Raw genomic sequence first — 17,591 nt, 5'->3', positions numbered from 1 at the left:
AGGATTCTGATGGGAATGCTTATGATCATGCTGTGTGCAATCGGAGGATATGCATCTACACTAAGTGCCTGGGCATGCACGGTCTACGAACAGACTCACAAAAGTGCCAGATCACTTCTAAATCTAGACTGACTGACTGAACTGAACCCTGGTCATGTTGTAGCTTGTCCACGGACACATAGGGTTGGATGTGTCAAGTGACACGGTCCGCTCTCAATGAGTGAAAAGAGGCACAAGGGAGGCTGGACAAGCCCTTCTTTCTTGGGTTTCCTGTCACTCTTCAAAAACACGATTAGGAATTGACACGTCCGAGTGAACTTGGGTTCGTGCGACCGCAGCAAGCAAAATTTTTTTTGTGGTTCTTTCCTTGAGTGATACAGAACATTGCCAAAGCTCTGATACCAATGTAAGGTGCAGCGGAAATGAATGTAGAACTTTGCTCAAGATGAGTGCTCCGAGCTGTGCTCAAGGATTCCTTTTACTTATGGAAGGGAGAGCCTTCCGTTCTTTGATGATAGAGTGCAATGGACACAAACAAAGTGAATGGACATTGTGTGTGAAGGTGCATGAGACTGAGAGATAGAGAGAGAAGAGAATACGACACCAGAGACGTAAAACCCTCCTCCGAATGCCCCACTCTCGATGGCGAGAGTGGTCTACTATTGATTGCACAATATGGTACAAGTGTATGTGGAAGCTAATTGATGCAAGTCTAATGGGCTATGTCGAGGTCGACGGTGATGAGTCTATGGATGAAAACTGAATGCTTGATGAATCTGCAAGGGTTTGAAGTTGTTGGGCTGATCTGCTACTGTTTTGCTTGCTAAAGTGTTCGCTGAAATTGCTGCTTGCTGCTGCCTGAAAACGCTGTCCTTGGCTGAGTTTTTCGCTACAAAAACACTGAATGCTGTAGCATGTGAAAACGCTGAATGACCTGGCTGAAAACGCTGCACAAACTGGCTGAAAAACGCTAGGGGTTCTTCAAAAAACGCTGAAGCTACTGTCCCTTTTTTGATTGAAATCGCTCAAGGCCAGGGCTGGTGTAGCTTGGGAAAAACGTTGGGATTGCTGGGGAAAACGGCACCAAGGGGGAAGTCTTGCTTGAGAGAGGTTCTTGTTCTTGTTGAGAGTCGCCCTGCTGAGCAATGCTCCTGTTGCCTCATCTGCAGAAAGTGCTAGCTTTGGTTTGCTTATATATTATCTTAGCAAAATTGCCCTACCTAGTTCCCAACAAATGTCACTTAAAATAATAAGTGAAAAATGTCAAAAATAGGAAAAATAGGTTTTATGTACTAGAAAATTCCCCTGATGGATTTTGATGGGAATGCTGCTGTGTGCAACCGGAGGATATGCATCTAATCTAAGTGACTGGTCATGCACGGTCTGCGAACAGACTCACAAAAGTGCCAGATTACTTCCTATTCTAGACTGACTTGACTGACTGAACCCTGGTCATGCTGTAGCTTGTCCACGGACACACAGGGTTGGATGTGTCACGTGACATCCCCTCCTTTTCAAAGTGAGGTACTCTTACCAAACTGTATGGCGTCGAGGGAGATCGCCAATAGCATCCGGAATCCTGGAAGGGACTCTTCGCCGGCCCACTCTGATGTGTGGGTCGTACGGTACTTGAACTTCATAAAGGTCTTCAACGCTTGCTTCTTTGGGCCGCGTCGAAAGCGACAGAGTCTTCTGTGGCTCCTTCGATGTCACGGGACATATCCAACCCTATGTGTCCGTGGATAAGCTACAACATGATCACGGTTCAGTCAGTCCAGTCAGTCTAGATTAGAAGTGATCTGGCACTTTTGTGAGTCTATTCGTAGACTGTGCATGCCCAGTCACTTGGTATAGATGCATATCCTCTGGTTGCACACAGCATGATCATCAGTATTCCCATCAGAATCCATTAGAATCAGTTAGGGAATTTTTCCAGTGCATTTAGCCTATTTTTCCTATTTTTGACATTTTTTACTTCTGTGCATTTCTCTTCTTCTTGCACCTTTTCTCAAGCTCTCTCCTTCCACACCTCTCACAGAAAAACGCAGCCAAATCTGCGTTTTTCAGCAGTCCAAACAGCCCGGAAATTTAGCAATTTGTCGGAACCAGATTTCAGCAGATAGTGTCTTTGGACAGCAGTTAGATTCACCCCCAATTCAGCCTCCATTGTCGCCATCGCCATCCCGGTCGTCGTCGTCAACATAGCATAGGTCTGCATCAACTTTTATGCATCATCATTGTACCACTTTGTGCAATCAATAGTAGACCACTCTCGCCGACGAGAGTGGGGCCTTCGGAGGAGGGTTTTACAACGTCTCTGGTGTCGTATCTCTCTTCTCTCTATCTCTCAGTCTCATACACTTGCACGCACAATATCCACTCACTTTGTTCGTGATCACAACACTCTCCATAAAGAACGGAAGGTTCTCCCTTCCATAAGAACTAAAAGGAACCTTGAGCAAATATGGATCACTCATCTTGAGAAAATACAACATTCATTCTGATGCACCTTACATTGGTATCAGAGGTTTGGAAGTGTTCTGTATCACTCAAGGAAAGAATCACAAGAATTTTTTTTTGCTTGTTGCGGTGCACGAACCCAAGTTCGCTTGTTCATGTCGATTCCTAATCGTCTTTTTGAAGAGTGACATGAATCCCAAGAAAGAAGGGTTTGTCCAGCCTCCCCTTGTGTCGCTTTTCACTCATTGAGAGCGGACCGTGCACTTAGCGGCCGGCCAATCGACGTGAGGTGCGAAAAAGCAACCTTGGTGTGAGCGTAAGCCCGCCAAGGGGTGCGCCCGCGTAAAAGAGCAGAACTCGGTTGAAGAGAAGATCCTTCTCTAACACAGATTGCAAGCGAAAGAAGAACCTCAAGACCCGCAAGAACCTCAAGAACTCATGAACCCCAAGAACCAAGACCCCCAAGAACCCAAGTTCCTCGTGAACTTAAGAACCCAAGACCACAAGAACCCACGAGAACCCAAGACTTCAGTAGATTGTCATCACTTGAAGCGGAATGGATACTTTGCTTGGAGGTGATGAGCATGAGAGAGGCGAAGAAGAATTTTTCCCACGAGGAGGTTTTTCCGACCCTCCCTCGCCAAGGATTGCACTAACTCCTATGCAGGGTTGTCCACGTTCGACGTACGGGACGTTCCGTACCGTACCGTACGACTCGTACGTTCCGTACATGAGCCGTCGGCCTTTTTTTTTTTTTTTCGCGGGGCGTTTTTTGGTGTGGGAATGTTCTGCATCTCGACTGCATTTGAACAAGAGCCCAATGGCTGCATTGGCTCAAACCACCATGACCTATGTGCGACGAGGCTTGGGTCGCGGATCTACTATGGCCGCCACCACTTTGGAGATCATGATTCTTCTTTCTTCGGACATTGTCGTTTCCAATGTCCATGGACAGATCTTTCATGTTCTAACTTGTAAGACTTAAGTTACAAGTATTTAGTACTAAGCAGTGTTAGAAAAAAGCAGGGGTCTAGTGTATTTTAACCGGTTGAAATTATAAAATCCCGGCTAGATTTTGAGCTTGCCTCTAAGAAAACCGGCAATTTACACAAGTTTTAGTGTAATTACCGGCAAAAGCTTCAAATTTTGACCTGAAAACTCAAGTTTTCCCTTATTTTGATCGGTTAGGAAAAATGTTTGTTTCTAGCCCTGGTACTAAGTACTAAGGTCGATGTCATGACTCATATGATCTATCATGTGTAAGACGCATGATTTTTTTTTGCATCGTACGTTACGTCACCGTACGTCTAATTTTTTTTAGTTCGATTAGTACCGCACGTCTTCGTACGTGTACCCGTCGTACGTGACCGTACGTGTCAACTATGCTCCTATGAAGGAGTTGACGCAGTTGTTTATGGACAACAAGTTCGAACACGAAGCACGAAAATCAGAAAGAGAAGCAGACAGAAAGGCCTACGAAGAAGAAATGGCAGACATCGATCGTGAAAACGAAGAAAGCATGGTAGCCATAGAGCGTAAGTAAAAGGAACCTTGAGCACAGTTCGGAGCACTCATCTTCAACCAAGAATGAATAACCGTAGCATCCACACAGCAGCCATTAGCGTTTTTGTCAAGCCAAATCAGCCCCCGAAAACGCAGCCAAATCTGCGTTTTTCAGCAGTCCAAACAGCCCGGAAATTCAGCAATTTGTCCGAACTAGATTTCAGCAAGATTTTCAGCAGATAATGTCTTTGGACAGCAGTTAGATCCACCCCCAATTCAGCCCCCATTGTCGCCAGCGCCATCCCGGTCGTCGTCGTCGACATAGCCTAGATCTGCATCAGCTTTTATGCATCATCATTGTATCACTTTGTGCAATCAATAATAGACCACTCTCGCCGACGAGAGTGGGGCCTTCAGAGGAGGGTTTTACGTCTCTGGTGTCGTATCTCTCTTCTCTCTATCTCTCAGTCTCATACACTTGCACGCACAATATCCATTCACTTTGTTCGTGATCACAACACTCTCCATAAAGAACGGAAGGTTCTTCCTTCCATAAGAACTAAAAGGAACCTTGAGCAAATATGGATCACTCATCTTGAGAAAATACAACATTCATTCCGCTGCACCTTACATTCGATGCTTCAACTTCGTCTATAGTCATGCGGCTACCTTCTTCAAGAATCTCCGAGGCTGAAAATTCCTGAAATCACTTCCAACACAAAAACATGAACATACCCATTTCATGTAAAGTGGCTGGAAAAAAATCTCGTCTTCCTCAAAGACTCTGCATGCAATGTAGATGAACAAATAGACGGAGTGCCAAACCGTTTACCACACACACGCAAACAATGAGATCGAATAGTATCTATCTGATCTAAATCAATCAACTGTGGCAATTCACAACCGAAATGCCCATGCTTGATGCTCAAACTTTCTTGTGCTCTTTCTGCGATTGTGTCGTGTCAAGGAAGAGACATGGAATGTGACTTCCTTGAATGTATACTTTTCAGCTTTTCATGAATAATCCGCATACATCCGTGCTCATTCATGAGTGAAACGTGCTCAACATATAGTATTTCATGCCTAGGAAAAGGGATCACATAAAGACGCTGACTAAAATACAGGAAACGATTACGAATGAAACACTCGAACAATGCGTGCTGACGAATCATTTGAACACATAGTACTTCCTGTACCAAGATCGGTTCTTCGGGATCTATTGAATCTTCATGTGGGGGTTCTGTGGACCTCGACTCGAAAGCCAAGACCGGTTCTTCGTGATTTATCGAATCTGCAATGAGGTTAGCTTCGCTAGAAAAAGCATCAACTAAACCATCATCCTTGTGAACAATCACGTCTTGATTTTACAAATCATCATGCTTGTGACAAAACACATTTTGATCATCATGCAAATCATCATGCTTATCATTGTCATTCAAATCATCATGCTTATCATCATGCAAATCCTGTGTCATGCTTTGGAGACGAAGAGACTGAGAGAGTCTCTTTTCCCGAATCTCTTGCATCTGTGCTTGTACTTGAGAAAAGAGTCGCAACATCTCTGTCATGTGTCGGTCGTTCATGGCTTTTCTTGCTTTGTTCTCGCGATCCATTCTGCTTTTCTTTTTGCACATTCATGATCAAATTTTGCCATTCTTTCTGCTCCTTATGCACTGGAAAATTCCCCTGATGGATTCTGATGGGAATGCTTATGATCATGCTGTGTGCAACCGGAGGATATGCATCTAATCTAAGTGACTGGTCATGCACGGTCTTCGAACAGACTCACAAAAGTGCCATATCACTTCCTATTCTAGACTGACTTGACTGATTGAACCCTGGTCATCCTGTAGCTTGTCCACGGACACATAGGGTTGGATGTGTCACGTGACAGGGGAGACACCACAACCCAAAACCTGAAAACTTCCAAAAATATGTTACAAGCCTGGAGACTCCAAGCCAGAAATCAATAGCAACACACGAACAAAAATTGCAAAATCACTGAACTTGGAGAGAGAGAGAGAGAGAGAGAGAGAGAGAGAGAGAGAGAGAGAGAGAGAGAGAGGAGCGCGCTGGGAACCCTAGCCAAGGAATCGATCTGTTGCGCATCAGCCCCTTTGTGTGGAGCTGCCGCGCCTGCTGGACCAGCCTCCCCTCGCTCTTAGCCTGCGCATTCCTTTCTCTTGCTGTGACCTTAGCCCTTTCTCTTGCTGCAGCCCTGCTTCCCAAGCTAACCATCGATTCTGGTGGTTCCTTCCCTGGCCCGCAGCCGATGTCTGTGCAAGTTCAGCCATGCGCCATCTTTCACTTGTTGCTTTGTCCGAGCTGGTCCAGGTGGTGCCTCTGCTGCTTTTGCACAGTTTTGGTTCGTGGTGAACCCTTTACCTTTTTCGCCTCCTTACTCGGCTCCCTAGTCACTGCCCTACCGTCTTCAACACGAAGCTTGTCGGGATAGCTTCACCTCTTCTCTCTTTTGTGGGAGTGTGTGTGTGTCCCTCTTTTGGCTTGCTCTAGGTGTGTGCGTTCGGGGGTGTGCGTGTTGAGGCTTGCCTTTCGAGTGTTTGTGTTCCTTCGTTGCCGTCTTCAAGCTTGCTTTCGTGTGTGCGCGCGCGCAAGTGTGGGTACATGGAAGCTTGACCACCATCTTGTGAACAATCACATCTCTATCATGCAAAACATGTGTGTCGTGCTTTGGAAAAGAAATGACTGAGAGAGTCTCCTTTTCTTGTTCTTTTTCGTGTTTCGTTTTATGTGTCTTTTCATGTTCTTTGCCATGCAACAAATCATGCTTCTCTAGAATGAGACTACGTGTTTTATCCTCGTCCAAAACATGAGAGTGAGAGATTAGTGACATAGATGGAATCTTAGTGTCACATTGAAGAACCACGAGAGGTTGTCACAAGACGGGCACCACATGCCAATAGAAAAGAACAGACTGAACAGACTTTTAGCACTTCAATAATAACTGAACTGAAAGAGAGAGACTACACGTGACACGCGACACAGAGTGGCGGAATTCCACTCCAGAGAGTATTGGCCCCAAACCTTGGCGCCCCTTTCGGTATTTCTCTATATTGCATCAACTCAGTATAAGCCGGTACTCCAGACTCTGCACCTTCTCCAAGAAGCATGCCATAGAATGAGCCCATGGCCTCATATTTAAAGGCCCTAGGCTTCAAAAGCAGTTTCACACGAAAAGCCTTCAAACTCAAAAGCATTTGATCCAAAAGTTGCCAGCGTAAATCACGGAAATCCATACAACTGCCACGTCAGCAGCTAGTGCAAAACGCGGAAATCCGTACAGTTTGCCACGTTATCAGTCAAGGGAACATTAGGGTTTTCCGTATAGCTGCCACGTCATCAATCAACGAAAAATCAGGGTTTTCCGTATAGCTACCACGTCATCGAATTCTACGCTATGTGTGAAGGTCGAACTTTATTTTAATTTCTTTATGTCACTTGGGCCCCATCGGATGGGGTCCCATAAGTTGGTAGGACTTCTTCTTCTGTTGTTGCTTGTTCTTCTTACGGTTTACGTCCCTCGGCCGTGATCTGAAGGTTGGCTCTGCTCTTTATTGACTTGACACGTCAGCAGTTTGTGACCGAGGTGCTCCTTCAATTGCGAGACTGAGAGTGTTTTCTTTCCAACAAACTTGTGGACTATGACCTTTAAACCACTTAATGCCAAAAATCACATCGCATCTTGAGAGAGCAGAAATCACAAACTTTTGACGAAAACGGACATTTTGAATGGACACGGTCACATCAGGACATTTATTCGTAAACGAAGAGTGCATGCCCGGAGCAAAACCAGAGGCCTCAATGGGATCAATGGGTCGAGCTTCTAGACGTGCGCTCTTCACGAGAGTCGCTAATCACATCATGCATATTACCAGAATCAAAGAAGACCGCACTGCATTGACCATTCACATAACCATAACAATGCACGAGGGATGCATCGGCATGATCGTGAGAAACTTGGGACACATTAGTGTGCTCTCTGATTGCATGAATAGAAGATGTGAATTCTGTGGGTTCACTCGTCTTTCTTCGGCCGCCAAGCGCGCTTACTCACGCTCACGCTCCAAGGCTACCCTTCTTTCTTCGGCCAACAAGTGCGCTTTCTCGCGCTCACGCTCCAAGGCTAACCGTCTTTCTTCGCGCTCACGATCCAAGTTTGCCGTTCTTTCTTCGGCCACCAAGCATGCTTGCTCACGCTCACGATCCAAGGTGGCACGTTGCGCCTCTTGTTGTAGCATCATGTCCATCATCGTCTTGACCAAAGCCTCCATAGGATTTGTTGCAACCCATGGCGTAGATGGGGAAGGGGGGAGGGTTGGAAAAAAATCCTCCTGGTGGGGAAAATTCTTCTTCACCACTTCCATGCTCATCACCTTCACGCAAAGTATCCATTCCGCTTTGGGGGATGACCATATACTGAGATCTTGCGTACTTAAGTTTTCGAGGAACTTGGGTTCTTGAGCCTTGAGGTTCTTTGTTTCTTGAGGTTCTTGAGTTCTTTCTTTAGCTTGCAATTTGTGTTAGAGAAGGCTTTTCTCTTACCCGAGCTCGACTCTTCCCTGCGGACACCAAAAGTTGCTTTTTCCCACCTCACGTCGATTGGTCGGCCGTTAAGTGCACTGTCCGCTCTCAATGAGTGAAAGAGGAACAAGTGGAGGCTGGACAAACCCTTCTTTCTTGGGTTACCTGTCACTCTTCAAAAACACGATTAGGAATCGACACGCCCAAGTGGACTTGGGTTACTGCTCACAGGCTCACAAAGGTGCCAGAACACTTCCTTAGCTGACCTGAACCCTAGACCTGAAGTAGCTTGTCCACATGCACATAGGGTTAGATGTGCACGTGACACGAAAACATCTTGATTTATAGTTGGAGTCTATCTGAACTTCTTGTGCACATATGCACTGTTCTTGAAGTATTGAAAATAAAGAAGCTTTATGCTAAGCCTCTAAGTGCAAGTTCTTTAAGAAAGAGCTTCTTTATCTGGGTCATATTATTACTCGTGATGGAATCCGTGTTGATCTTGACAAAACTTTACAAAGTGTGAAATTGGCCCATTCTGAAGTATGTACGCAAAGTAAAGTCCGGTTTACTGTTTTGCAAATCTATCAAGCATTACTCGAAAGTTGCTGCTCCGCTTACGCAACTTCGGAAAGGAGGGATGAAAGGACCGAAGACTTCGGGACCTCACCATAAAGGTAACATTTTTATTCTTTGGAATGAGCGTCTCATGAGAGCTTTAAAACACTGAAGCACTTTGTCACGTGACACATCCAACCCTATGTGTCCGTGGACAAGCTACAGCATGACAAGGGTTCAATCAGTCCAGTCAGTCTAGATTTAGAAGTGATCTGGCACTTTTGTGAGTCTATTCGTAGACCGTGCCTGCCCAGTCACTTAGTGTAGATGCATATCCTCTGGTTGCACACAGCATGATCATAAGCATTCCCATTAGAATCCATCAGATTCCATCAGGGGAATTTTCCAGTGCATTTAGCCTATTTTACCTATTTTTGACATTTTTTACTTATTATTTTTAAGTGACTTTTGTTAGAAAGTAGGTAGGGTAATTTTGCTAAGTTTGTATATAAGGAAACTAGGGCTAGCACTATTTGGCAGAAGAGGCAACAGGAGCCAAGCTCAGCAGGCAACTTCTCAACAAGAACTTGGCGGTTTCCCCCTCCAAGCAAGAACTTCATCCCCTAGTGTTTTCTTCAACAACCTAAGCCTAGCGTTTTTGACAGAAGCATCACAGCCTGGCGTTTTGCATCATCACACCATCGCCAGAACCCCCAGCATACCTAGCGTTTGCATCAACAAGGAACCGCCAACAGGAACCAACTGACCTAGCGATTTTGTCATCAGCATCTCTAGCGTTTTTGGTCCCAGATCCAGCGTTTGCAGATCCCAGCATATGCATCGTTTCCATAGCGATTTTCAGCATCAGAAGACCTGCAAGATCAGCCCAAAGAAGTAGCAGATTCAGCCCGGAAAGACCATCAGTTTTCAGCCTTTAGGAACCTTTGTTTTCAGCCTTAAACCTGCAGAATTTCAGCGACAAAGAACTACAGAAAACAGCCCCCAAATCAGCGTTTTTGGACTAGTCGCAGATTTCAGCCCATAGCGTTTTTGGACAGTAGTAGAAAGATTGAAGATTTCAGCCCTTAGATCGACTTCGTCATCACCGTCGTCATCGTCGATATAACCTAGACTTGCATCAGTCTCATGCATCACCATTGTACCAGATTGTGCAATCATAAGTAGACCACTCTCGCCGACGAGAGGGGGGCCTTTGGAGGAGGGTTTTACAAATGTCTCTGGTGTCGTATCTCTCTTCTCTCTCTATCTCTCAGTCTCATACACTTGCATGCACAGTGTCCACTCACTTGTTTGTGATTATAGCATTCTCTCATTAAGAACGGAAGGCTCTCCCTTCCATAAGAAAAAAAGAAACCTTGAGCACAATTCGGAGCACTCATCTTGAGCAAAGCGCAAACATTCATTCCGCTGCACCTAACATTGGTATCAGAGCTTTGGCAGTGTTCTGTATCACTCAAGGAAAGAATCACAAGATTTTTTTTTTTTTTGCTTGTTGCGGTCGCACGAACCCAAGTTCACTTGGGCATGTCGATTCCTATTCGTGTTTTTGAAGAGTGAGAGGAATCCCAGGAAAGAAGGGCTTGTCTAGCCTTTGTCTCTTTTCACTCAATGAGAGCAGACCGTGTACTTAGCGGCCGGCCAATCGACGTGAGGTGGGAAAAAGCAACCTTGGTGTGAGCGCAAGGCCGCCAAGGGGTGCACCCGCGGAAAAGAGCAGAACTCGGGTGAAGAGAAGATCCTTCTCAAACACGGTTTGCAAGGGAAAGAAAACCTCAAGAACCTCAAGAACCAAGACCCCCAAGAACCCAAGTTCCTCTTGAACTTAAGAACCCAAGACCCTCAAGAACCCAAGTTCCTCGTGAACTTAAGAACCCAAGACCCCAAGAACCCACAAGAACCCACGAATTTAGAATGGTCATCACTCGAAGTGGAATGGATACTTCGCTTGGAGGTGATGAGCATGAAAGAGGCGAAGAAGAATTTTCGCCACCAGGAGGTTTTTCTGACCCTCCCCCTTTCTCATCTACGACAAGGATTGCACTCACTCCTATGAAGGATTTGCCGCAGTTGTTTATGGATAGGAAGTTAGAACACGAAGAAAGAAGCCATAGATCGTGACTATGAAGAAAGAAGGGCAGCCATAGATCGTGCATACGATGCAAGAATGGAAGCCATAGATCGTCAGTACGACTTGGAAGAAAAAGAAAGTCAAGCCAAATTTGATCGCGAGAACAAAGCAAGACAAGCAGAATTTGCTGGCGAGAACAAAGCCATCAAAGAAAAGAGCGACCAACACATGAAAGAGTTCTTGCGACTCTTTTCTCAAGTTCAGGCACAGATGCAAGAGATTTGGGGAACGGAGACTCTCTCAGTCTCTTTTTCTCCAAAGCATGACACACAGGATTTGCATGATTTTGACAAGCATGATGAGTTGCATGAAGATGATGTGATTGTTCACAAGGATGATGTGTTAGTGGATGCTTTTTCTAGCGAAGCTAACCTCGTTGTAGATTCGATCAATCACGAAGAATCGATCTTGGCTTTCGAGTCGAGGTCCACAGATCCCCCACAAGAAGATTCGATAGATCCCGAAGAACCGATCTTTGCTCTCAAGCCTAGGTCCAAAGAACCCTCACAAGAAGTATTATGTGATTGATACGCACGCATTGTTCGAGTGTTTCATTCGTGATCGTTTCCTGTATTTTAGTCAGCGCCTTTATGTGATCACTTTTACTAGGCATGACATATTGTACGTTGAGGACGTTTCCCTCATGGATGAGCACGACTGTGTGCGGATTTTTCATGAAAAGTTGAAAAGTATGTATGTAAGGAAGTCACATTCCATGACTCTTCCTTGGCATGACACAGTACCCGAAAGAGCACATGAAAGTATGAGCACCAAGCATGGGCATTTCCGTTGTGAATTGCCACAGTTGATTGCTCTAGATCCAAAGAGAAAGATTCGATCTCATTGTTTGCATGTGTTTGATGAACGGTTTGGCACTACGTCTCTTTGTTCATCTGCATTGCATGCACAGTATTTGAGAAAGACAAGATTTTTTCCAGTCACTTTACATGGAATAGGTATGTTCATGGTTTTGTGTTGGAAATGGCTTCATGAATTTTCGGCCATGGAGATTCTTGAAGAAGAAAGAAGCATGACTCTCGACAAAGTAGAAGCATTGAAGGAGCCGCTTTCGGCGCGGACCAAAAAAGAAGGCATTGCAGACCTTTATGAAGTTCAAGTACCGCACGACCCACACATCAGAGTGGGCCGGCGAAGAGTTTCTTCCAGGATTCTGGATGTTTGGCGATCTCCCTCGACGCCATACAGTTCGGTGCCAGTACCTCACTTTGAAAAGGAGGGGATGTCACGTGACACATCCAACCCTATGTGTCCGTGGACAAGCTACAATACGACAAGGGTTCAGTCAGTCCAGTCAGTTTAGATTTAGAAGTGATCTGGCACTTTTGTTAGTCTATTCGTAGACCGTGCATGCCTAGTCACTTAGTGTAGATGCATATCCTCTAGTTGCACATAGCATGATCATAAGCATTTCCATCAGAATCCATCAGATTCCATCAGGGGAATTTTCCAGTGCATTTAGCCTATTTTACCTATTTTTGACATTTTTCACTTATTATTTTTAAGTGACTTTTGTTGGAAAGTAGGTAGGGCAATTTTGCTAAGTTTGCATATAAGCAAACTAGAGCTAGCACTATTTGGCAGAAGAGGCAACAGGAGCCAAGCTCAGCAGACAACTTCTCAACAAGAACTTGGCGGTTTCCCCCTCCAAGCAAGAACTTCATCCCCTAGCGTTTTCTTCAACATCCTAAGCCTAGCGTTTTTGACAGAAGCATCACAGCTTGGCGTTTTGCATCATCACACCATCGCCAGAACCCCTAGCATACCTAGCGTTTGCATCAACAAGGAACCGCCAGCAGAAACCAACTGACCTAGTGTTTTTGTCATCAGCATCTCTAGAGTTTTTGGTCCCAGATCCAGCGTTTGTAGATCCCAGCATATGCAGCGTTTCCATAGCGATTTTCAGCATCAGAAGACTTGCAAGATCAGCCCCAAGAAGTAGCAGATTCAGCCCGGAAAGACCATCGGTTTTCAGCCTTTAGGAACCTCTGTTTTCAGCCCTAAACCTGCAGAATTTCAGCAACAAAGAACCACAGAAAATAGCCCCCAAATCAGCGTTTTTGGACTAGTCGCAGATTTCAGCCCATAGCGTTTTTGGACAGCAGTAGAAAGATTGCAGATTTCAGCCCTTAGGTTGACTTTGTCATCACCGTCGTCATCGTCGATATAGCCTAGACTTGCATCAGTCTCATGCATCACCATTGTACCAGATTGTGCAATCATAAGTAGACCACTCTCGTCGATGAGAGTGGGGCCTTCGGAGGAGGGTTTTACAACGTCTCTGGTGTCGTATCTCTCTTCTCTCTATTTCTCTCAGTCTCATACAATTGCATGCACAATGTCCACTCACTTGTTTGTGATTATAGCATTCTCTCATTAAGAACGGAAGGCTCTCCCTTCCATAAGAACAAAAGGAACCTTGAGCACAGTTCGGAGCACTCATCTTGAGCAAAGCGCAAACATTCATTCCGCTGCACCTAACACACTTGGTGACTAGTGCACCAAGGTCCAATATTGCATATTGTGGAACCTAGCAAGTCATTCGTTGTTGAAATGGATGCTAGCGGTTATGTGCTTTGTGCAATGCTTTATTTAGATGGGCGTCCTGCTGTGTGTGAAAGCAAGAAGCTTTCCGATGTTGAAATGCATTATCCAACGTATGAGAAAGAGCTTTATGCCGTAGTCCACGCTTTGAGGAAGTGGCAGCATTATTTGTATGGCTGTACCTTTGTTGCATGGATAGATCATCACTCTTTGCGCTATGTCTGTGGTCATGGTGATCTCCGAGGCTGGAAGGCTAGATGGTTTGAACTTATGCAAGAGTTTTATTGTCCAATGCGGATTGTTATTAGCATGTCTACATGAGATAAATGTCAACTATAAGTAAGAGGCGAATGTTAATCACAAGCATGGTGAGATCAATGCATTTCTCCAGCTTCTCAATGATAGCTCTGGTATGTATTTGGACTCTCAAGATCAGCCATAGGATGATAGGATCTACTATTTCATGTGGACGGTTGCGCATGGAGGATGGCTTGTTGGCACTTGGGGCCAAGATTACTAGTTACGATTTGACTTGCCAGAGATGTACTTTGCAGCCTGAGTCCTTGGGGCACTCTTGCTGGGTTTGTCCATATGCTGAGTCAGTGTGGAGGGTCGTTTGTTTGTTGCTGATCAGAGTGGGCATCCATGATGGGTTAATGACGTGGGGGGTAGTTGCATGGATTTTGGGATAACTGGGGTCACACACTTTTTTCAGGGCTCTTCGACAGATTTGGTCTTCATGCTTACTTCATTGGGATATAGATTGGGCACTGTACAAATGATTCTAGATACAAGTCATCATTGGGTTTCTCTTAAAGGGATGTAGATTTTACTATGATCTGTAGCATCACTCTTTGGACCATGTAGAAGAATCGTTGTGCTCACATTCTGGGCTTATAGTCTCCCCTTACATCCACCACTCTGACAGCTATTTGGACTGAGCTCCTACATACTCTTTATAGCCAGTGGGATACTTCAGTGGGTTTCTAGGGAAGTGGAGTGGCGTTGATACTCTTTTCTCTGGACATGGATGAGATCTTCAGTTTTTTTCCAGTCTGGACCATGGACACATCACATGGCGTTACACACCTCCACAATGGTTAGTTTTGCATTCTTCATACAGGCCACCTTGATGTATACATAGCCCTCACATTGTATTCCTCGTTTTATACAACCTCTAGGTGATAGGCCTTTGAGCATTTCCAGAGGTCTCTTTGTACACAATATACAACCACTTTTTGTGCTTTAAAAAAAACGGAAAAATAAGAGAGGCCACAATGGGTCCATCAAACTCTTCAAAGGCCCCAAGTGGTATTTGCTTCTTTTTGCAAAAGGGTTCATATGAGAGAATTGTAGATGGAATGCTCATGCATGAAAAATGCATTTAGTACAGACCCAAACGGAAAATGAAACATCGTGTCATTGATGAATCACTTTCCATTTTCGATTTATGCATGTTACTTGGACAAAAATTGACCCTAAACTTCAGTGCTAGTTGTATACTCCATACTTTTCAGTATAACATTGTACTATATTTCCCTGTAAACGCACCCAATGATGGTAAGCAAGTCTATCAATCAGTGTGTGCTTTCACATCAAATATGAGGTGCTTTTTTCACATATGATGGAGAAGTTTGTTCATATTGGGAGTTAAACTTGCACTTTTATATGATAGGTGATGCAGAAGAACTACGAGCTTCTCTTAGGTTTATTCTCATTCTTATTGGTTCCAGTTGGTAAGTTTCTAATGATGCTCAATGGAGTAATGGTGTATTTCAGTTAGCCAGTTCTCCTTGTATGGAGTTTTCAAAGGGAACCGCCTAGATTTTCATGATGCGATGCCTCCTCAGCAAGCCAAGCCTCTCTATGAAGCCTTGCTGGAATGTTTTGGCCAGCATTACAACGCTCATAGGATAAAAGGTTATCTTTTTCAAGTTTGAAAATGTTGTCTTATCTTGTGGAGTTATTTTCTATGTCAATAAATTGTATGATGGAGCTATCGTGAGGCTATGAAGTGTGGTTTCCTATACAGCTGCATTTTCAGATTCATCTAGGCACTTGTGCATGCCTGCGCGTGCATACATCTGCATATGTATGTATGTGTGTGCAATGATTTGCAATGTGGCCGTTTATGTTTGTATACATAGACACAAGCATATCGATATTGGTAGTAGTATTGTCACATGTGGACTTACATGTGTGGATTGATTTCAATGGGTTTATTGATGGTTGGATACATTTACTCAAAACATACCTGTATTGGTAGTAGTACAGTTACCTTTCTGATTATCAAGGGTGTTTGCCTAATGTAGATGGCATTTTTGGAGTCAAGCGAAAGGTAGGCGATAAACTTTGAATTTAAATGGAATGTCTTTCGTGTCAGCTATTCTCTTATTCTGGCGTTGTGGTCATGTTTGAGGCTTCTGGCAGGTGTTTCTTGTGAACAGTGGGCCTCTGGCATTTCAATTAGACTCCAAATCACTTGACACAACAGAAGACATCTAGAACCTACAAGACACTCTCGTTTCCTGTTCTATATCAAAGTCATTTTGTAACCACATAATTTCCCCATTGGTATGCTCTTATTTACTATCAAGCTTTGTACTAGTGCACATCCGTGCTTTTGGAAGCAATTATTGATATCTACTTCGACACCCACTGTTGGGCATTGATAATGTACTGTGGATGCTGTTGTGTTCATGATGGAGTTTTTTGTGGCCATTGTAAAACTTTTATTTCATCCTGAGTTTGTTGTGGATTCATCTAGGCTCTCTCTCTCTCTCTCTCTCTCTCTCTCTCTCTCACACACACACACACACACACACACACACACACATTTTTTTGTAAATCTTGTTTGATAGAATTTATAGGTGGGAAACCTCAAAGCGAGGGAACCCACAGAAAGAAAGGGATACAAAAAGCGGAGCACATATGAGGCTCTGAAGGCTAGAAACAGGCAAAGTAAATCTTGTAGGCATCAAAAGTGATGTCTCCAGCATCATGAGCGAAATGCAGTGCTTGACCACGAGATAATTTGAAATAGGGAAAGGGTTCAACATAAGTGCCTTGGAACATTAAGGAGTTCCTATGGTGCCAGATGGCCCATAGAATCCAAAATCTGACTAGGTAAACAACACCGCAAGCTGAGATTGCTGTGATTGGGGCACCCCAAAAAGCCAAGAGCGTTTGGGAAAAAGTGCCGGAAGGAAAATGCAGCCAAAGAGCAGCTCACACTTGCCGAATGAAGGCTTTGGAGTGGCGACAACCCCACAGTAAGTGTGGCACGATCTCCTCAACTTCAAGGCATCTTAGGCAGCAGGAAGGCGCAATATGCCGTGCATGTAATACACTTCCAACATGTAGAGCTCCCACCAAGCAGCGCCACAAGAAAACACGTTCCTTCAAAGGTAGACAACTCTGCCAAATGCGAGACAATGTGTGTTGCCACCAGAAGGATGACTCGGAAAGCGACCACAGTTGATTACCATGATGCACAATCCATACATTAGACTGCATGATGGCATAGACATTGCCGGCTGAAATGCAGTCCAATCTGGTAGTAGCCAGATTCCTATCAAAGGGAGTTCACAGCCAAAGGAGGAATGGGTGAGTGATCAGCAAGCATCCTTTGAATTTCTTGCCAGAGGAGAATAGTGAGGACCCAACCGAAAGCGGGACACCGCATCAGCGAACGAAAGAACATAACCCGAGTCATCAACTACTTGATATACCTGACAGATTCCTTTTTGGGAAAGAAAATACGCTTGGCGAGGAGACCGTCGAACCAAAGTCGAAGCGAAGGCCTTGCTCCAATGCA

General features: G+C 44.6%; 1 protein-coding gene across 5 annotated transcripts in view; it reads left to right on the top strand.

Annotated features, from left to right (window-relative positions):
* The window catches only part of LOC147440654 (uncharacterized), a 28,846-nt gene extending 12,418 nt beyond the window's left edge, over nucleotides 1-16,428 (top strand). The window contains exons 4-7 of one of the 5 annotated variants that reach the window (XR_015184275.1): nucleotides 15,450-15,480; nucleotides 15,554-15,694; nucleotides 16,044-16,112; nucleotides 16,205-16,428. Coding sequence is in view for 4 of the 5 variants with exons in the window: in XM_086482516.1 (XP_086338642.1) it covers nucleotides 15,450-15,480; nucleotides 15,554-15,694; nucleotides 16,087-16,112; nucleotides 16,205-16,279 (273 nt within the window). In the remaining variant the exon portion in view is untranslated. Of the gene's footprint in view, nucleotides 1-15,449; nucleotides 15,481-15,553; nucleotides 15,695-16,043; nucleotides 16,113-16,193 lie in introns of all 5 variants that reach the window. The other 4 variants (XM_086482519.1, XM_086482517.1, XM_086482518.1 and 1 more) reach the window with 4 other exon arrangements.
* Nucleotides 16,429-17,591: the final 1,163 nt, after the last annotated feature.

The sequence above is a fragment of the Adiantum capillus-veneris genome, chromosome 15 (genome assembly GCF_014529385.1).
Source record: "Adiantum capillus-veneris isolate H3 chromosome 15, ASM1452938v2, whole genome shotgun sequence".
Classification (NCBI taxonomy): domain Eukaryota; kingdom Viridiplantae; phylum Streptophyta; class Polypodiopsida; order Polypodiales; family Pteridaceae; genus Adiantum; species Adiantum capillus-veneris.
Note: the sequence above shows the minus strand (reverse complement) of the source record. Positions and strands in the feature narration are given on the sequence as shown.